Source organism: Neurospora tetrasperma (assembly GCF_000213175.1).
Source record: "Neurospora tetrasperma FGSC 2508 unplaced genomic scaffold NEUTE1scaffold_2, whole genome shotgun sequence".
Taxonomy (NCBI): Eukaryota; Fungi; Ascomycota; class Sordariomycetes; order Sordariales; family Sordariaceae; genus Neurospora; species Neurospora tetrasperma.
The window spans coordinates 2244458-2265652 of record NW_009799100.1 but is presented as its reverse complement, the minus strand read 5'-3'; the positions used below and the strand labels follow the sequence as shown (position 1 = coordinate 2265652).

Sequence of the window (21195 nt, the reverse complement as noted above, 5' to 3'; positions counted from 1 at the left end):
TAGAGCACAAAACGAATCCCCTTCAAAGGGGAATGATAATGAATAGCGTTTACCACATACACTAGTAGTTCGGTATCTGAAATGATAGTATATTAGGGAAAATAGAAAGCCGAAGGAGCAAACTTGCACATTGTCCCTTGGAAAGAAAGGAATACCATAGGTGATGATGGGTTGCGATTGGCTGGGCAACGAAGTACATCGATACATGGCTATTTCGGAGCACTGTGCGAATAGTCAGGACAGCCCAGCCGAATAAAGTGGAACGTGCTTGGCATCCCAAGGTGGTTGCAGAGAGACGCGTCTGGAGACCGTTTCGACCGTTACTGCAACTCACTCTTGACCTTACTTTGAAGATTTGGGAATAAAAGCACTGCAGTCACACCAAGCCGATGTTCTTTTATCAACAACTCAACGGAGCTATCAACGCTTAGCCATTCATCCAAGTGAACGTATCAACAAAGGACAGCCGAATAAACAAAGCATTCACATTTCTCCTCCAGCAGCATGCCTCCCAAAAGCAACGACACTCACACAACAGGGATGAAACGACCCCGATCGCGTCTGCAGGACGAAGAAATCACCGATGAGAACAGAGCACCACCAATATCGACGCCGGGAGGAGTAATGGCCAGTGCCATCAGCAAATCCAAAAGACAGCGACTGAGCAATGTCTTCGATCAGACCATGTTTTCATCGCCACCCGGCACGACAGGAGGTTTAGATCCCTTTGCAGCTAGCAGCCCCGTCCTCGGATTGCCTACTACACCATCTGTGATAGCAACACCAGCGGGGGTCAGAACATCGGCACGCCGCAGCGCAGCAAAGCAGCAAGCAGCAAGACAACACACTCCTGTCGCCGCCGATGCCAAGACGAGGTTCATCGTCGAACGACCACCGGCTAAGAAACTGGTGTTTGAGGAAACATGGAGGAGTCTTGGTCCGACAGGCGATAAGGCGGGCGCCAAGGGCGGCAAGGGGTCGGAAAATCCTTCGCCTCCCCCCGCCAAGGTGGTTAATAGCGAGGGGGAAGAGGTATTGGGAGGGGAAGGGCAACAGGCGAAGCAGCGACGGGGCACAAGCGAGAAGTCCAGAGCTGCGGCTGCTGCGGTCCAAACGAAGGATGATATCTACGCAATTCCTGATGATTCGGAGGATGAGTTGAAGCTCAATGGGAGGGCGGATCCTCAACGGGTGAAGGAGAAGCAGCAGAAGCAGGAGGGAAAGAAGAAGAGGGGCCCGCAGCGGAAACCGAAGGAAGCAACAGCAGTAACGACTGATGGGTCAAATGATGCTACGAAAGATCCACCCCCACCCAAGAAACGCGGCCGGCCGAGGAAGGCTGACAGGATCACGGCGGCGGAAAAGGTGACCAATGCAGCCCCCGCGAAGGTCTCTCGACGGCAACCAAGGTCAACAAAGAAGAAACCAGCAGACTTGGTGGAAATCAGCGATTCTGAAGAGGAACCTGACGACGCTATCGATGACCAGCTTCTGGCGGACCTGGATTACGAAGATGGAAAGAAGAGCCATCAACGGGCCGGACAGCAGCAACAACCAGAGCTCAGAGGGATATTGAGTCCCCGGAAAAAGAGAGTGGGCGGTGATGGCGATCTACTGCGCAAGACTGTGGCTTTTAGCAGGTCCAAGGAGGTGGAGGACGAAGACGAAGAGGATGAGGAGGAACGAAAGGGGATGTCGACTGAAGTTATGTTTGATGACCTGCCGACGAAAAAGAAGCCAGCATCCCGAGAGAACGGAATCGTGCCTGAATCACCGACCGTAGACGGCGAAGATGCCGAAGATGCGGCAGCGGAGGATGAAGAATTTGACACAGAAGAGGCTGGGAGCAACGATGATGAAGAGGTCTGTGTGATCTGCTCAAAGCCAGATACCAGAAAAGGTAACCAGATCGTCTTCTGCGACGGCTGCGACAAGGCTGTTCATCAAAAGTGCTACGGTATCCCTCGCCTTCCCAAAGGAGACTGGTTCTGCCGCGAGTGCTTGGAGCTAGGCAAAGACAAGGAGAAGAAGAAGAAGAAGAAGGCTGTACCATCGGCATCAGCGGACGTAACAGTGACGCGCAGAGAGGACGAAACGATGGCCACGGTTGAGGTAGTACCCGAAGAGAAGGTGCCGGATATCCCAAACTTTGAGCGGCATCTACGGTCTCTGCAGCGAGTCCTGGTCGAGCGCTGCACGGGTGGGCGGCGGATCAAGCTGCGTGGTCAGGAAGAGGCGTATGCAAAGACTTGCCAGTTGGTCGAGCAAACTATTGTGGCAGGTGAAGGTAACTCCATGATGGTCATTGGCGCCCGAGGAAGTGGGAAAACGACGGTAAGCAGTGGTCTCGTTGTTTGCAAATTTGAAAACAACACATGAGTGGGCTAGTTCTAACAGTGAATCGCCATAGCTGGTCGAGTCTATCATGTCCGACATGTCTTCGCAGCATAAGGATGAGTTCCACGTGGTGAGGCTGAACGGCTTCATCCACACAGACGACAAATTGGCTCTCCGAGAAATCTGGCGCCAGCTCGGTAAGGAGATGGCCGTCGAGGATGAGCTCATCAACAAGACCACCAACAACCACGCCGACACCATGGCGTCCTTGCTGGCGCTTTTATCTCACCCTGCGGAAATCGGTCTGGTACCGCAGGATGGAGTGACATCTAGGTCTATCATCTTCTTGATCGATGAGTTCGATCTCTTTGCCACACATGCCAGACAAACCTTACTGTACAACTTGTTTGACATTGCCCAGGCGAGGAAGGCGCCCATCGCCGTTCTGGGCCTGACAACGAGGATTGATGTTGTCGAGAGTCTGGAGAAGCGCGTCAAGAGTCGGTTTAGCCATCGATATGTGTATCTCTCTCCACCGAAGAGCTTGCCTGCGTACTGGGAGATTTGCAAGCAGGGTCTGATGGTTGATGAAGAAGACATGGAAACGGAGGGGATCGACCAGGCGGTGGAGGGCCATACTGAGTTTTTCGAATGGTGGAATAGAAAGATCACGGTAAGTTGCATTTCCCCCGCATCCTCTCTATGCTATTTGTCTTCTCTACTTTGTTACTGTAGACCTCTGTGCTGACTTACAACCGTCAGACCCTCTACAAAACCCCCGCCTTCCAACATCACCTAGAATCTCACTTCTACAGCACCAAATCCGTCCCCGCCTTCCTAACCTCTTGCATCCTCCCCCTATCAAGCCTCTCCCCCTCCTCTCCAACCTTGAGGATACCTCCGACTCCAGCGGTACACTCTTCCTCTTCCCTCACTCATACCCTCCCTACCACCGAACCCCCGGACTCCAAGCTCCACCTCCTCGCCTCTCTCTCCGACCTCGATCTTTCCATGCTCATCGCCGCCGCCCGCCTCGACATCGTCGCCCACACCGACACGGTCAACTTCGCCATGGCCTACGATGAGTACACGTCGCTTATGGGCCGGGTGCGCGTGCAGAGCGCTAGCGCCGGTCTGCTCGCTCTCGGCGGCGGGTCCAGGGTCTGGGGCCGCGGGATTGCGGGTATTGCATGGGAACGGCTGGTTACATTGGGTTTGCTGGTGCCTGCTGCGGGTTCGCTGGGCGGAGGCGGGGCGAATGCTAGAGGGGCTGGAGCGACTTTGGGGCAGAGCGGAGGTGGCCTGGAGGGGAAGATGTGGAGGGTTGATGTGGCATTGGAGGAGATTCCGGGGGCGGTGAAGTTGGGGAATGTGTTGGCGAGGTGGTGTAGGGAGATTTGAATGTTGCTCTGCAAAGACAGTAAATATGTGTTGTAGGCTTACCTTGTTGCGTCAGGTCTACTTCCATGGTCAGGACGGGATCAAGTGAATTACTCGTAGGCTCGTCTAGGACAAGCGAAAGTCGACTTTGGAACACCATGTCAACGGCAAAACTGACAAGACACCAACGAGATCGTAGGGATGTACGTAGAAATCTGTGGCTATGGAAGACTATGAGGACAAATGAAAGGAATAAAGGTAATGAGAGGGATGAAACCCGTCTTGATATTCACATCGACGTCATGGTTTTGGTGTCCTGGCCCGGCGGCAGTCTAGGTTATAATCAAATCTCAACTAGGTGTCCATTGGCACTTACCCACTCGAATCAAACTTGCAAATGAATAAGTTGTGTTCACGTTTGTTTTGCAGAAGGAATGCACCCAAGTTCAGGACTCATAACGGCTTGGAATGGTTCTCATACCAGTTTCGTTACCACGCTAACAAGCTTAATGCCGGCAAAAGTGTAAGGTGAACGGAATTCAAAAGTGTATCTAGCATTGTCTCAAAAAGTACTCTAAATGCAAAGTACCACAGCACGAGAATGGGACGAAATTACTCTCAAAATACAAATCTAAACAAGAAAGCAAAACCCTAGCAAAAAAAAAAAAAAGAAGAGAAGCGAAATCCCCAAGGTAGCACGATCATCTCAAAGGCAGATAGATGTCAAGTTACACCATCAGCGCCTACCAATTGTCTGTGACAGTCCATTCATCCATACATTATCACCCAGAAGAAGCAAACAAAATCATCCAGATCGTGTTCTCAAAAACAAAAAACTCCAACCATACCAAGAACCACCGCCAACACAGCGGCAGCGGCAGGGTAACCACGTGCGGCACCAGCCATCACAACACTAGGTTGAGCAGGAGCCTTGGTCCAGGTTGGCTCGGCATGAGTAACAGGGATAACCATCTCTGTAGTGGTAGCCGTGGCGACGGCAGTCTGGGTGACGAACGAGTCGCAAGCCGTAGAGAACGAGTTCGGGGCCGGGGCGGCGGAACCCCAGGCGGACCAAGGGCCGTGAGGACCGTGGGGAGGACGAGCGGGAGGGGGATGGAAGGGGGCGGCCTTTTGTTGATGTGGTTAGTATCTGTACCATTCTATCTTGCTTGTGGTGTGGATATCGACTGTAGAGATGAAAACGATTGGGAAGAAGGAACAGAAAAGGAAAAAGTGTCAAGACTTACAGTAGCACCCGCAGCATCGGTGGTGCACGGGAGGGTAAGAACAGTCGGAGCCGTCACCGCGACAGGAGCTCCATTCCAAATAAAGCTGGTAGGCGTAGGGCAGAAGATGGTGGTGCTCGAGGCGACAATGGCGTCGTTGTCCTCGCCCTCACCAACAGAATCTTCATCTTCTTCACAATCAGGTTCATATTCGGCAGTGGCAGTGACGGCGGCATCTTCCTCCTCCATATCAGCCTGGACTGGACGTCTGGCTCCAGGAGCACCGGGAGAAGGGGGAGGAGGAGGAGGAGGAGGAGGAGGAGGAGGACCAGAAGAAGGACTGGAAAAACCAGCAGGAGCAGGAGCGACAGCGTCGGTAGCGGCGGCGGCAGCACCAAAGCCCGCGGGAGGGGCGCTGGTCCCCTAGTGGAAGGCGGAGGCGGAGCCTGCGGCGAGAGAAGTGACGACGAGCGTGGTGAGATGCATCTTGACTAGGTAGGTAGTGAGATTGAATGAAGGTGTGATTAGCGATGGCTGAAGGACGGGATGTCTGTGATGTCTTGTTGGGAAAGAGCCACGAGTCTTCTCAGGGAAAGGAAGATTATGTGGTGTGGATGAAGTGAGTGACACCAAAAGTGAACTAATGAGTGACTGGAAAGAATGTGTTTAGAGAGTGACTGAGGTTGGAGTATGCTGGATGATGATGATGATGGGCTAACCTCCTCCAAGTGAGCAGAGGTCTCGCATCTTTATGGACTTTGATGAGTGTATTAATCACCCCAGGGATACAAACTCAAGATGTAAACAAACCAGCGCTTGAATTCAAATCCCAATGTTTGTTGTGATGTTGCTACGACTACCACTCACGATGCCTCAAGAATGTGTACGAAAGAGACTCCCCCACAACTCATTCCACGGCCACCTCCCATGACGACTGGTCACCGCAGCACATTCCTGACTTTTAAATCACAAATTCCAAACTAAACCTACAATATAGTGCTGGCTGTTTTGTTGGCTTGGTATTTAGGTATAGTACACCATTGGACGAGATGTTTTCCGAATTGTCCAAAACTATACAAGGACTCAATGAGTGGCCCGTATGGATCCAAAAGGCATGAACAAGATTCAACACGGTACATTTCACTTTGGATAGATCATTATCACAGCATGAAAACGCCTTGGGAAGTTGACCCAAGGTTTCGAGCTAACAAACAAACCAGTATTGGACAGTATGGTAGGCTGTTAAACTGATTCTAATTTTGCGAGTCCAAGGTATGGGACAGAGCACCGTCAGTGAGCCTTTCCACACACTGTCGGTCCTTCATTCCCCCCAACCAACATAAACAAGTCTTGTTGGCCTCTGCCTTCATACCTTCTCTTTCTTAAGCTGGCCCAGCCAGCTTTCTTCTGCACACAGACTGATTGATACACGGATCTTCCCAGCGTGGAAGCCCTCTTTATAGTAATGGGTTGATTATCACCTGGCCTGCACAATATTGTGCAGCCCCCAAGGACAATGGTGCCATCGAACTTAATGCAATTGATCACCCTTTCCCTTTCCCTTAACAAACCGTCCGTTTCCTTGCCCACCTTTCCCTATGCTGTCAGAAACCCCCCTTGACCAGTTCGTAATCCTTCCCCAAGATGACAAAGTAAATGGAGACTATATGCAGGTGACCAGCTCCCCCCATCTATGTCGCGTGTTATCCTTTGAACGCCGTATATCTCCAAAGAAGAGTAAGTGAACCGGAAAGATGGTAACAAAATTAGTAGATATTTAGCCACCAGGACAAGTGAAGTAACACGGGAGTCCTAGACTCCCTTATGCACAAGGACATGAAGCCTGCTCCCCATATTATAGAGAAGATGCTGAACGTGATCGAAATCGGGTTTTTATTCCAAGACTTGGGTCAGGGTCGATATTCTCTCGTCCCCTACCTATTCTCGGCCACACAAGACTTCACGTGCGGTTCGACCTGCTCTGGCTGCGCTCCACCATGCGTCCCTGGCCATGAACGGGCGTAATCGAATCAAAGTCGTAGTTCCTGAGCGTCTGCTCGTACTTCGGATTGCGAAGGAATTTGGGAACCGAGTCCTGTGTCTTTGTTAGCTGATGATTCCGATGATCCCCTTTCTCTCATGTTTTGAATTCAACTTACGCTCGCCATCAACTTGAAGACAGCGTTCTGAGCATCTTCAAAAAGCGCCATGACTTCTCGAAGCGTATCAATCATGGTGACGTCCTGGCCCACCGCCTTGGTCATACGTGTCGCGAGGTTATTACGCAACTGGTGATCAATGTTGAGTTCGCATGGAGAACCAGGGGCCAAGAAAGCATTGTAGATGCCGTAGGCCTGAGCCATGATCTCCTTGATTCCATCCAAGGAAGCCGCGCTGTTGGGGCTTCTTTGCGCAAGGTCGATCGCTGCTCTGCATTGACGAACAAATTCGTCGGTATCCAAGTAGAAGGCAAGATTCTCCTCGCAGTGAGTCTCACGGAGGTTCTCGCGGAAGAGCAGACGCAACGAATTCTCGTTGAGGATCTTGTCTAGGCGCTGGGTATTGGAATCACGCGCGATGCCAACAGAGCGGGACGCAGAGTGGCCATCACTTTCGGAAGGCCGTCCGCGAACCAATGCTCCATTGACAAGGTCCTTGCCCTTGGGTGTAACCTGGTAGATGGCGTGCTTGGTGGGTTGAAATAGGTGGTGGCCGGGGTTTTGTTGCATGTGGGCCTTGTCTTGCTGAACGGCCTCCATGAGCTCATACTCGACAAAAAGGGAGGCGATTTCGATTGTTTCCCTGCGGTCGACTGCGGTCGAACAGTCCATCAACCAGTCCGTTGCAGCCTTTCCAGTGAATGTGTCTCGGTAGGTCCTGCCGTTCACTTTGCGTTCCGCAGCCATCTTGACACCCGTCAGACCATCCCTGTAGTCGCTCAGAGAATCCGAGTCCGCCGAGCTCACGCTCTGCTTGATGTTGAAGCCATTGGGTCCAATAAACCGGCGGAAGATGACTTCAATCAGTGCGCGGTCGGTAAGCACCTTGTCAGTTTGGGGATTGCGCTCCAAAATGACGATCTGAGGCAACGAATTCCCGATGAGCTCGGCGACTTGCTTCTGTTGAATGCCGTTTCTGGAGCAGAAGCGATCCAAAATGGAGATTCCCTTGGGTGTTAGCTGCCATACGGACCCCTTCATGCTGTATACCTGTTGGTACCTGCCATCCGCAGACTCGATGAACCTGGCCTCGAGGAATCTTTGACATATCGAACGGGCCATGTCCTTGGCCATTGAGAAGGTTGTTGTGGTCGTAGTGGTCACGATGCGCGAAGGGTCCTTAGGGTCCGGCATGCGGTTGGACTGCGAGAATTTGAGGGAGCCCAAGTTGTTGATGGCATCCTCAGACAGGAAGGTGTGTTCCACCTTGGTCAGGCGAACGCGATGGGCGGAGAGGGGAAGAAGAGAGACGATCAACGTTGAAAAGAGATCTTTGAAATCCTGCGCATGCGGAGTTAGCGGCAGACTATTTCGGTGGTGCAAAGCAAGTGTCTCATGGACCTCGTTTGCTTGCTCAAGACCATGCTAACCTTTGTGAACGGGCGATCGTCATCCGTCATGCGCAACAGTCTCGAGGAAGTTTGATGCATCTTGTTGTCAACGCGGCTGACGCGTACGGGCAGAGGTCTGTTCGGATCGGTTTCGCTATACGGTTGTGAAGGGGGATTGGGATCCCGAGGCACTAGCGAGGAGGCCAAGTGCCTTTCGTCCTCGGGGGAAGACCTGGAAGCGGACCTGGAGCGGGAGGACTTGTCCGGGCCGGGCAGCAGAGGACCGCCAACGGGGGACTCGGGGCCGGCGGAAAGACGACCGTTTGATCGACGTGACCGGATTCTAGGCTCTCCTAAACCGGCCAAGGTTTTGTCAAGGGCGGCGGCGGCGAGTGCGAAAATGCCACCAGTGCGCTGGGAGCTAACAGACAGTGAGCTCAAGTGCGAGTGCGCCTGCTGTCGGGTTTGGGAGCCTGAAACCGCCGGGTGTGGGGGCTTGGCAACGGGATCGCGGACAGAATTCGACTTGGCCTTTGCGATTGTGTTGCCGGCGAGAGCGGAGACGGTGGTGGAGGAGGAGGAGGAGGAGGAGGAGTGGGAGGAGGGGGTATTTGAAGCGGTTCCCGAGGTTCCTGTTGCTGGTGCGCTGCCGGTGTTTGCGCTACTGCTAATAGTGCTGATGCTGGAGCTGGCACTCCTGGATTTACTGCTGTTGACGGTGCTACCTGTGCTTCGGTTGCCTGCTTGCAATGCGACTACTGGTGAGGAGGAATCAGAGTTGGTTGAGCGGGACGACGACGAGCCTGCGGCCATCTAACAGCGAGCGGGTTAGTTTGTTGATGTAACAGAAGAGTGGGCGTGCCTGGTCGGGGATGGGCAAGCGTCGGTTCAAATAAAAGAGGGATGGTCGGCCACGGCAGCCGACTGGTCAGAGCTGTCCAGTGCTTGCTGCTCAATGGGACGGATGCCGGGCTCAAATGCTACTGGAAGCACCGAACCAGCCAGGGCATCTTCAGTGGGGCGTATGCGATGTGGAGCAGGTACGGTGGGTGCAGCGCTGCAGAGCGACCTAGTGCAGACTGCAGCAGGCTGCGAGTGCAGACGGGGTGGGTTCAGTGGACCGGTCCTGGTGCAGACTGGCGCAAGGCCGGCGCACCTAGTCCAGTGTCGGGTACGGTGGGCGGGAGTGACAAGGGGGCACTGGGACACACAAAGAAGGAGACTCTCCTCCGAAAAGGCAATTCCATCGACAAGGCACGACGAGGCCACGAGCACTGCGCTAGCAGCAGCTAGAAACCAAAGTGGCCCCGAGTGGATGCTCTCTTTCTCTCTCTCTCTCTTTTCAAACCTGCGACACACCCACTCTTTGCACACCACTTGCTCGCAAGCCAGCACCCAAGCTAGGATGCCAGCGGGCCTTGGGCTTGCCAGGAGCTCACGATGACCAGGGGCATGCCCGTCATTCTTAGAGGACAAGGGCAGTGATCCCAGCCTGAGCTTCTCCCAAAAAAAGCCACACCCTCCCAAACAATAAACCAAAGAGGGGGAGAAAAAAATGAAATAAATAAATAAATAAAAGATAAAAAATATCAAAAGCCCCCTCCAGGGAAGAGCCACTGAGGGAGATGATCGGTGAGAGGGTAAGGTAGGGACGCCGTGGTATCAAGACGGCTGATGGACGGGACCATTGTAAAATTCAGGTGGATCGTGGATGCCACCACCAAGTGAGCACGGCATAAACCCAGGCTCGCTCCCAGCCAGCCTGCGGGCCTGACAAAGAGCCGGGGAAAGAAATGACTGAAAAAAAAGATACAGGAAGCAACGGTTGAGGAACACACCTACCTTTCCGCCAATTCCCCCAGACTGATGGACCACGCCCTCGTGCGACATCTCTGAACCTGTCTCGCCTGTCACTTGCCGTTGGACGAAATCTCGCCGCAGCCTGCGTCTGCTATTGTGCGAGCGAACCGTGTATGAAGGCCCAGAAGCACACGCGAGGACCACCCAAAAGTTTGCGTGAAAGGACGACGGCGACAGAAGGAGTCTGAAGTACCTTGCACGACCGCACCGATCACCTAAGAGACAGGCGCACCCGCTGCTTCGGTGTTGTGATGAGCGAACCCCTTGGGCGAGGGAATCAGGCGGCGGAATCTGAGCTCCTGTCACGAAAATCACACTCAGCAGCTTGCGGTTGGAAAAAAAAAAAAGGGTCGGAACGTCCGTCGTCGCGGTCTGGGGCTTTCTGAAAATAGAAGGCCTGCGCAAAATAACCGCGGAGCGAAATGGCGTGCGATGGGTGATGAGTTGGCCGGGCTTGGTTACGCAAGGACGCTTTTCTTTCTCCGTCTTCCCCTTGGAAGATTGCAAGGCAGCGAGGTGTAGATTTTTTTGAAACAAGAAAGTAGGCAAAGCGCCCTGGAGCAATAAGAGCCTTGTGTGAAGCCGAGGGATTGAAAACAAATGTGCAATGTCGAGATGGACGTGGCCGGGTGTCACAATTGTGAGGTTGCTATCACAGCAACGGCAACTTTATCAACGCAGGTCGACGCAGGCGTCCTGTCGGCCGCAATTGAGGGGGGGGCAAGTACAAAGTACACCGGGGTTTGTTGCACACACACAATGAGAAGGTAACAGCGAGAAAGTGGTCAAACGTTTCTGCTCAATCCCTAGTACATACACTACAAAAGATCGTAATGGTAAATATTTACTACTGGAACTCAGCGTCATGATGACAGAAACCCAGCAAAGATGAAAAATTGAAAATGAAGCCGCCCGCCCTCCGTCCCGTCTGTTCATGGTCCAGTTTGCGGCTTCCGCATTGGCGGATCGTGTCGCGTGGCAATGGCATGGCTGCAAGGTAAGGTATGCAGCCGAGATGCCAAAGGGTCACTGCGACTCTCTTCTCGTCTGATCGTGTTTTTTTTATGGAAACCAAACTGGCCAAACTACCCCGTTACAGAACTGCACGTGTCTCAAGGTTCAAGCGGTAAATATGTATTCGGTTCAGTGCCAGACCATCATCGTCTTTTTTTGACTTGGCGCTTTTGCCTGCCCATTTGGTGTTGTTTGTCTCGGCATTCTCAAACGGCGATGCGACGCAGACACTGGCACGCAGTCAAGTGGGATGGAGTCTCGTCTGTACTCTTTTGGTGGTGAGTTTCTTTCCCACTGCAGTATGTAGACGCTACTGCACATTTGGCTCCGTAAAACCCACACAGAGTCCCTGCTCGCTTGCAAGATAACCATGCGCTTGGTGTCGTAAGAACCGTGGACCGGACCGGAGACTCGGAGAATAGACTGTGGGAGATGGGATCGTCACACTATGTACTTCCACGCCTCCCCATGTTGCCGGGCTGCTGTACTTTTCTACAGCCAGCACGCCAAAACCTAAGTACCAAGTACTTTTCCAGGTTTTTCTTTTAACTACTGCATCAACTTTACCACAACCCGATATAAGCCTCGTCCAGACAAAAAGCCCCCTTTTGGGCGTGCTGATTTCACTCGCCCAGTCCGTTTTTGGATACAATCAATATTCGTCAAGTTGTGATGAAAGCAACAAAGGCAAGCGACTTTGGATTGGGCGCCAAGAGAGACAGCTGGCGCGGGCAGGATGGAGATAGGTACATGAATATTGTCTTCCGTCTGCATGATCGATACCCTTGAATGCGATCGGTAGCGGCCCCTTGCAACAGTCAGATATGGGTGCATTGAGGTTGGACACAGACCGAACATCTGCACAGCTTCTTCCATGAGTGAAGCCGGGAAAGGCTGGGTACGGAGAGATTGGCAAGAAACACACAGATCTTTCCCGAGCCGAAAAACGGCGGTCAGCATTGCGACGATGGGATTTCCCTGAATGCTGATGAGTGGTGAGCCTTGCAACACGAAGCGTTTGTGGTAAAAAAAAATCTGATTGGGGAACTGGCGAAATCTTCAGGACGTTCGTTACAGGGTGCAAGATCTGCGCGTGGCTTCAGGGATCTTTTGCAAACCACGCCATGTGTGCTGCTGCTTCAGATGAGAGGTCTTGCAGGAACTAGTAGTTAGTACTGTGCAATATACGGAGCACGCCGAGAACTGACCCACTACTAACTGCACGCCCAGGTCTAATGGGCAACCGTACCTCATTTTCTCCTCGGCATCATTAGCCCGTTCCTCACTTTCCAAAGGCCTTCTTCGTTGGAAAAGCGACTGGAACGTCCCATTTCATAACTTGAAATGCCACTCAATCAATGACTGTTATCCCGCCCGCCACAATGTTTCCGCCGTGTTGGCTTTTCATTGTTCCACTTTGTGATTGTGTTGTCGCCTATGCGCTACGCAGTATACCTCAGCATGCATCGCTGGCCCAGTCGCATGGGTAGACTCTCGCATAACGCAACGTACGGATATCAGTTGCTCGTTGCTTCACACGAAACGTGATGTCTTAACAGCATTGATTGATGCCTTGCTTGCTTTCGTTACTGATCTCGCGAGAAAACGGGCAAATGATTCGATGAAAACCGCCCGGCAATGTCAGGTCTCATCTATTATGTGACCACTTACGTAAACCACAGGACCACGATCAACCTTTAAGGAACCACTCAGCTCACGTTTCGCATTAACATCTCACACACGTCTCTTCGCTGGAAAAACGACAATCATAACGGAGTGCCATGGTGGAAACGGTGTGCCAAAGGAGCCAGATAAGAGAGTGGCTACAGCGTAAGTGTAATACATGCTGCATAGCACGCAGTAGTGTACTATGTAGTGTACTTGTAGAGGGCGGACCTGTGCCAGTAGTGAACTCTGCGCAAAATTTGTGGGCTCTGCGAAATTCTGTAATGTCGTAATCATGAATTTGTCGATGGTTTTTAGCTGGGTGCAAGGCACATCCCAGTTTAGCAAGCCACATGCCTCTGCTTTGATTTGCTTCAATCGCGTCAATTCCCGCTCAGATCAGTTGAACAAACGGTGGGGAAAGGGCTTGCGCCATCGATACCGTTAGAACGAAAAGAACGTCTGTTTTTCTCACTTCTTAAAACCCGTCTGAGCCCATCTTACTTGAGAATATCACATCCTTCGCCTTTTGGTCCTTTTCCTTTTTGATCTACATTGTGCGACGTGAGTCTGGACAAGTCAGGGTTTTGGATAATGTCTGCGTAGTAGGTAGGCCGTCGGAAAAGGCTGGACGGCGGCAGCGCCTCCACGTGTGCAGAAGCATGCTGTCAACCGAACTTGGAAAAGGTTGATCTCACACACACCACACTGCATGGCGCTGAAACTCACGTGGAAAAGTGCTCACAGCACGTGGGAATCATCCCGAAAATAAGACGCCTCAGACTTTGGCAGCCAATGACCATTTGCAGTGCCTTCTGCAACAACAAAGACAACACATTGGTGCGGTAAACAGGGGCTGGGCACAGGTTATGCAGCCGGCCAAGCGTGCTAAGAAAAGTACAGCATGAGATGGAATTTCTCCTTGCCGCCAATAACCTACCGTGATTACCTCTAGGACCATTATGCGGCATGAATCTCGCCATGCAATGTGCTGCAAGGTTCCAAGTTTCAGTCCGACTACGCGTCGGGCGGTTTACATACAGAGCATACCCAACACAGGCGTACATAGCTCTTAATTGCTCAATGGTTCGAAGCATGTTGCCGGATTCATTGCGATCTTGTACTGCATGTGCTTATCTCTGCTTAACACGCACGTGGATGAGTGCGGGCGGCTGCAATCTGTCCGCGACACAGCTAACGAGGTGGTATCAGGAGAAGCGGGGTCACCGTCAAAGAAAAAAAAAGGGTTCTGAGTGTACTTTGATCGTATCATCGGTGTGGAGAGATGGCGGGAGCTATATCACTGCTGTTAAGATCGGGATACTGTATGTACCTTGTGGTGCTGTCTCGTATCAGCAGTATTGACGATTTGGCGGCAAGGTAAATACCGACGTGACGAACACAAGAACCCAACGACTGCTCAAGACCTCGGGCGGTAAAGAGGATCCCATGTTCAGGGTCAAAACTATAATTAACCCGCCCAGGAAGAGAAAGATTTCAAAACATCCAACGGTAGACAGGGGTTTCCCTTTTTTCTCAGGTAGCTCTCAAATGGGAAAGGACCAAGAAGTCTGCTTCTGGCTCCACAAACTTGGAGGTTGGGCAGTCTCACAATTTTGGCGTGCCATTTCTTTGCTGCTTCTTTGCACCGCTTTCTTCCACATCTCAGCCGGCCCATATAATGAGTACCTAGGTATCCACCGTTTAGCGAGTTTATTGACGAGCCTCTTCCCTTTTCCTGCGTTGCCTACATGAAGGGACTGACTCTGGTGATCCTCAAGAACACCGCCAACACAGTTGCGCAGGTGAGCGAGCATTGCATTGTCGTGAGTCGGCCACAAAAAGATTAATAATCAGAGTTGCAATTTGGCCCATCTCACTACGATTGGGTGCTGCCGGGCCTGGTGCTGCCCGGGGGGGGGGGGGTGATGTCAAGAGAAACTTGCCCGCTGCGGGCCCATGGGCCAACCAACCTGCCATTCCATTTCTGTCCACCCTGTCATGCCATGCCATTGCTGCCGCCGTCCCTGGCCAGCCATTCTTGCTCTGTTTCTAGAAGCTCAACCATCTTCCATGGCCCCACATGTCAAGATTGCACCCGATTTGCCAGGGCGACAAGAAGCCATGGCCGTTCTCGGACGAGGTATGTACTATAGTGTAAACTTTGACAGGGGACGTTGGGGCCTGTCGCTCATTGCGAGTTGACAGCGCTCGGGACGATCCCTCTATCCAGTCCAGATCGGATGGAAAACTGAACAGATGAGACGAACAGAGGCCTTCCGAACGATCGGGCACATGGCAAGCCGCCGCTCAAAAGGGGCAGTTGACATACGACCACGTGGAACCGGATGGAGTGCTTGCTCCGAATCCCAGCCTTAATCCCGCGAGCCTCCGACCCTGAAAGCATGCCGGCTCCGTGAAACAGCACGTCACATGGTTGTTGGTGTCCGCTTCCACTATTACATACCTCCCTATCCGTCTTGGCCTTCCAGACAAGTCCACACGTGTACCATATAGTCTTGGTCTTGGTAACACACAAAAATCATCATGCGGTTCAACCTTCGATGGGTGTACATATCTTGACGGATTGGTGCGAAACTTGCCACCCCCTGAGGGCAAAATGCAACTGTAACCACGCTATATGTAGCACGGACCTTTGCAAGCAAGCACCTGGGACAGAAACTGCAATTGAAAAGCCTGGACGCGTACCCGGACTCAATGGTGTTGGTAGCCCTGCTACACTTCCGGACACAATGAGAGAAGCCGAATGCCGCTCAAGACCACCACCGTACGCCCGCGACACTCGGTATCGCGAACTCGGGATGTTGATCACTGGCTGGTCATGATGAGATAGACCGGCATCGTCACGGCGTTTTTCTTTTTTTCTTTTTTTTTTTTCTTTTTTTTGTTTCTCTGGGCTCTCCCAGGTTCGCGATGTTTGCGCAAACGGACCGCTGCGAGAACCAACCTCACAGCCTCGGACTCGCTGGCTAGCCGTTTCAAAATGTTGGACCGGTGAAAAGTCCGACGATTCGCCTGCGATCCAGTAGTACACCATACAAGCCGACGAACCGAGTTGTCTATTATGCAGTGGGTCCTGGCAAGGAATCATCCAAGCAAACCTCAGCTACGTAGTGTATGTACGAGTCTCGGCGGTAAGAAAAAAAATATCTTTCCAAAAAAGAAAAATTCCAAAGTTCAAACGGCACTTCCGCTTCCCGACTTCCTCGGACCTGAAACAAAAATTTTGCTTCCCTTCCCACCATCCCCCCCTTCACTTTTTTTTCTTTCTTCTTCTTTTTTTTTTTTTTTTTTTTTTTTTTTTTTTTTTTTTCTCCCTGCATCGCACGTGGCGGGGTGGCGTGTTCTTGACGGTTCCAGAACTTCGGGTGCTACCGCTACACGTGGGATGGCTGGGCTAGGCAAGCAAGCGAGAACCTCCTCGGGTCTCTGTCAACGCGCAAAGAGGTTACGGTAGCCTGGTTTGGGTTGAATCTATGACAGTATACGGTCTACTTGGCGACAGAAGCGGTCATGGATACGAACAGGTCTGGTCTGAATAGCTCGTCCAGTTGGTTGGCGCAAGAGCCACAGTTGGCTTCAGACTACAGACAGCGATCATGATGGTTTATCATTACCTCTAGTGCTTACACCTCCACTCTTCTACTGATAGGATAGTAGCCTAGTCATGGCTATCAAGTCATTGAACTTCAGCCAGTCGTGAAGAGAAATCCGAAAACTTACTGATACTATGGTACGCCTCCCCTTTTATTCAAGATAGTGGCGCGGCGCGGCTTGTGCCATGGCTACGGAATGTTCATCTATTGGGTTTCAGACACGGCGCAGATGTGATGCATAGCTGAGGCCTTGGCTGAGCACAACAAGTCAGAAATGACCAAGAAAAGATGTGACGGGTCATATCTCGTTTCATGGTAATCAGGCAGGTTCGGCCTGCCTGCTTCGCCCGTGTGTCGAACGAGATGGATCCACTGCCCTGATTCATTGACCGTCAAAAAAGAAGCTGCGCCGTTTCGGGACAATCCTTTCTGCAATCAAGGCGATTCAGGCAGATTGCACTTCGTCCCGTCAGGAAGACGGCGTTATCTCGCCTTCTCGACAGGTCTCCATGGACGGCGATGACTCGCTTTCCAATGACGCTCCCGGCGATCTTTGCCGAAAAGATAGACAGTGTCCAGAGACAGTGATGCGTCACGCAGTTAGGAGCGGTGTAAGTCCACCGACTACCGGTGAACCGGTCTCCCGGTCTCTCCTCGTGAATGCTCGGTCGTGTGGCATTTTAAACAGTCGATAGGCCGTTACACCTTCAACCACGTGCCAAGGCCCGCCGGTTGCATTGGAATGGAAAACTCAGCGCAACACTTTTATCTTGCCTTTCACAACCGTCGACATTCAGTGTCTTATCCAAGATTCAACTGACAGTGTTTCTCTTTCAACTTCCCGGTTCCTCGGAAGTTGTGGGATCAAGCACAAATGCGGCGAATCCAGAGACAGGTTGATGCCTGGACACGCGACGAAAGTATGCGTAGTGTAGTTGGTGAAGATATACATAGAAATGTAATGGGAAGGCCGAGCACGCCGGCCGATCCCGAAGCCGAGAGGATCCGGGTATCTCCCCAAAAAGAAACCCCCCCAAAAAAAGTCAAGAAACAAAAGATAATGAAGAATAGGATAAAACGTTGAAAAGTTATCAAAATAAGTAAAAAAAAAAAATTAAATAAAAAAAAAAAATTTAAATAAAAAAAATAATAAAAAAAAAAAAAAATTTATTTTAAAATTGGTAGAATAAAAATAGGGATCTAAAAAGAGAAAAAGAAAACAAACAAGAAGATGTAAAATGAAGTAACTAGCAAGCGAACAACGTTACGAACTGGGATCAATTATATGGCCTTAATTAGGGTCGGGAATTCCCTTGTCGCGTGGGAGTGTCCAGGTTCATGCCATGCCTTGTCCCAATTTATCCTCTAAGCCAACCAGGCAAGAAGCCGCCGACCGGCAGATGATAAGTCAGGGGTCTTACTGAGGATGGCTTGGGCTGCGTTACTTGGCCATGTTGTGCTTCACCAAAACCAGTGTGAGAAACGTGGGCAGTGAGTAGAGAGGGGATATGATCGGTAAGGAACCTGACTGGTCAAGATGAAATGTTTATGAAGCTCAGCTCAATACTTCGACAGATATCACACTTGCTATTCTCGGACCCTGACCGTTACTCTTCACGCTTGAAGGGTAGACGGACGGAAAGAGATCAGAAAGTCATTGCTCAAACCAATTGACTGAACATACTAACATTTGTAAATTTATTGTATGTGGCTAACTGATCTCCTTTGCCTATCTACCCACCCCCATCTCTTCTGGGTCATCTGGTCAAGAATGCTCTGAGCTGATGGCCTCCAAAATCAAAAGTGTCGTGATCAATCTGAATGTCATCGATGTCTCTGACGTACGCTATAAAGGAAGAGGTCGTAATGACCTCAGGATTCTCAATTACCCTCGAACATTTGTCCCCTTAAAATCCAGTATCCTTGTCCAGTGCCGATGATGACCACAGGCATGACCAGAAACTCGGATATAACAATTGTTGCTATTACGCCAATCTCTCCTATAAGAGACACTTAAATGAATCATGCACAAGACTCACTACACGTAGGCTAACACTTGACTGCAATGCAACTAATACGGAAGACAGGCGCCGGTAACCCACGACATCTGCACTGACAGTCCAGGTGCCTATGTATGAACCACTACCAACCGATATTTGACGGACGGACGGACGGGCGATGTTTTCATGAACAGTCAGACAGTGCCCACCTGGATAATTACCTTGTATCACCGTAGGTAATCACCCCAGCCTCCTCCTGTCACAGGAGCGGCGTAACGAAAGCAGCTAGTAACAACACCAACACCATTAATACATGCTGGTGATGTTATGTGAATGTCTGGTACTATAAGCATTAAACATATGTAATCAAACTTACAAGCAGATAGGTTAATCAAAGAATCAACCTGATGGTCGGGGAGCCGAGATCTGTCCTTTTCCACGTTGGCATCCATGACTTTTTTTCTTTTTTTTTATCTTTATTTTTCCTTTTTTTCCCTTTTATTTCTCTCTTTTTATTTTTTTTTTTATTTTTTTCTTTCTTTTTTTTCTTTTTCCTCAACGTAATGTTTCGAACGCCATCATCAGGTACATACTATCTGCCTTGTTCGTACTAACATTTACACCCTTCAGCTTCCACAAGAACAGAGTGTACCTGTAGATAGTCGGTCTTGCTTTCTTCGGACTGTATTCATACAACTAAATGACAGGCCTACTAGTTAGGCTGCTAGTAGCATGACACCTCCCAGGCGCCATGGGGCTTTATCCTTAAAGGCCACACGAACATCATACGACCGGCAAGCAACCAACCGCTACCGACTGACACGGTTGCCGCCCGCTGCAGGGGCGGGTGGAGAGAGCGATGGTCGGTAATCCAGCACGTAGAGGTAGTCAGTGAATCTGTGCAGGTAGCCATTCATCTTGGTGTAACTTGATCATGGATTGATGTTACTAAGGAATTTTACATGCAGGTAGGTATGAACCGAAACCAAACAACTTATAAACGGAACAAAACAGAACAGAAAGATGGAAGCGAAGACAACATTGTTTCGTATACCTACACTACGATATCTAGCAGGGTAAGTCAAAGTCGTAGGTATGCCCCTGCCCTCTTTAATTTCCTGTCACTTGTTCTCGTCTTGCTTCTTCTTCTTTTCTTTTCTTCTTCTTCGTCTTCTCCTTTATCTGGACAGGTGTCAGGTAGGTACCTCTACTCACCTGCCGTCTGCGATCGAGATTCCATACTACAAAACGGACGGAGGCACCCAGTCTCTGATCCCGGAATACACACATTGTTGGAAGATACCCCTGAACAGGGCAGGATTTTCGGTGAAAGGGGCAGATATCATCTCTCTGTCTCTTGTAACTCGCGCGAGTCGTGAGACGACAATGACTAAGGTACCTATAGGGACGGGTGTCTGCATAGCCGGGATGCGAGTACGAAATGGAACGAAATACTTATGAACCATCTCCATTGATTTAGTTGGGAGTACCACTACTATCCCCACTTATTTGACGCTTGGGTGGGACCTCGCTAGGTGGGTGACGTCTCGCTCTGTGTCTCTCCTCGGTTCGGTTACGGTGAGGAAGGGACGTTTTGGATTGCGGTGAGGAAAGAATCTTCGGTGAGGATTAAGGTTGAAGCAACCTAATTAGAGGCGGTAAGCATCCCTTGACGCTGTTTGAACAAGTGTCAGGACATGTGCTGATCGAACAATGCATCAACCAAGAGGGTATCGTAATGTCGACCGCTATGTCGAACCCCAATACCAGTTTTGGTAAACCCAGCAAGCTGTTAATTATTTCTGATCTGGAAAGCCACAACGGTGAGCCACCTAGAGGTACAAACCTCAGGCCATATTGGGCAGTGGAACATGGAATTTCATTTGGATCGCGATGACCAAGGAACTCTTTCTGAGGTTTCAGTAGATGTAGAAACCCGCAGAAAGTTTGAGCGGCTTCGAAGGTAGTGGACTAGCTCGTGAGTTGACTACTATGGACTCACCTAGACCCAACAACCCCTTCAGAACCCTCCTTCTTTCCTGCCTGTCAGAAGGCCATGAATCAAAACCACATGTTTTCGAGTAGTACAATGATGGTGTCGCACTTGAGCACGCACACATTCATCTAGCCTAACCCTACCATAACACGAGCCAGTAAGACAAGACAAGAAAAGACAAGACAGGGCACTTCGGTGTCATCAAAGGTCATTGTGAGAGACAGCTGATGACGCGCAATTTAGCCCATGGGCCAGTACAAAACAAAGGACAGAGGGAGATACATCATCGCACAGTGTACAGCGTGCAGATTTTCACACGAGACACATGAGACTCGACAAGACCGCTTTCGCTGTTGATTAATAGACAAGTTGAACAACACTGGACGACCGGTTGCACTTTAGAGCGGAATGATGGAAAATGTGAATGAACAGAACACGGCGGTGATAAAAAGAAAAAAATTAAAAACAGAGGAGAATGAGTGTTTGAGTCAGGCGGGCAAGCAACTGCTGAGCCTTTAACAGAACTACTCACGTGCGACTGCCGCAACAA

General features: G+C 50.8%; 5 protein-coding genes across 5 annotated transcripts; 2 read left to right on the top strand and 3 right to left on the bottom strand.

The window, feature by feature from the left end:
* Positions 1–684: 684 nt before the first annotated feature.
* NEUTE1DRAFT_60169 (uncharacterized protein) lies at positions 685–3869 on the top strand (the record flags this gene model as incomplete). The annotated part of the gene is made up of 3 exons (XM_009851075.1): positions 685–2334; positions 2411–3010; positions 3100–3869. The coding sequence occupies 3 exons, from the start codon at positions 685–687 to the stop codon at positions 3736–3738; spliced, it is 2889 nt and encodes a 962-aa protein (XP_009849377.1).
* Positions 3870–4539: 670 nt separating this feature from the next.
* On the bottom strand, positions 4540–5872 carry NEUTE1DRAFT_99288 (uncharacterized protein; the record flags this gene model as incomplete). Its single annotated transcript, XM_009851074.1, has 3 exons — positions 4540–4845; positions 4965–5366; positions 5831–5872. 3 exons carry the CDS (start codon positions 5870–5872, stop codon positions 4540–4542), a joined length of 750 nt encoding a protein of 249 aa, XP_009849376.1.
* A 1031-nt stretch (positions 5873–6903) lies between these two features.
* On the bottom strand, positions 6904–9936 carry NEUTE1DRAFT_40040 (developmental regulator flbA; the record flags this gene model as incomplete). Its single annotated transcript, XM_009850528.1, has 4 exons — positions 6904–7038; positions 7103–8443; positions 8533–9296; positions 9849–9936. Coding segments are annotated over 4 exons (2328 nt in total), but the record flags the coding sequence as incomplete, so codon positions are not given.
* A 5179-nt stretch (positions 9937–15115) lies between these two features.
* On the top strand, positions 15116–15433 carry NEUTE1DRAFT_136169 (uncharacterized protein; the record flags this gene model as incomplete). Its single annotated transcript, XM_009851073.1, has 2 exons — positions 15116–15175; positions 15305–15433. The coding sequence occupies 2 exons, from the start codon at positions 15116–15118 to the stop codon at positions 15431–15433; spliced, it is 189 nt and encodes a 62-aa protein (XP_009849375.1).
* Positions 15434–18876: 3443 nt separating this feature from the next.
* Positions 18877–19566, bottom strand: NEUTE1DRAFT_108646 (uncharacterized protein; the record flags this gene model as incomplete). Its single annotated transcript, XM_009851072.1, has 4 exons — positions 18877–18992; positions 19026–19103; positions 19243–19345; positions 19471–19566. The coding sequence occupies 4 exons, from the start codon at positions 19564–19566 to the stop codon at positions 18877–18879; spliced, it is 393 nt and encodes a 130-aa protein (XP_009849374.1).
* Positions 19567–21195: the final 1629 nt, after the last annotated feature.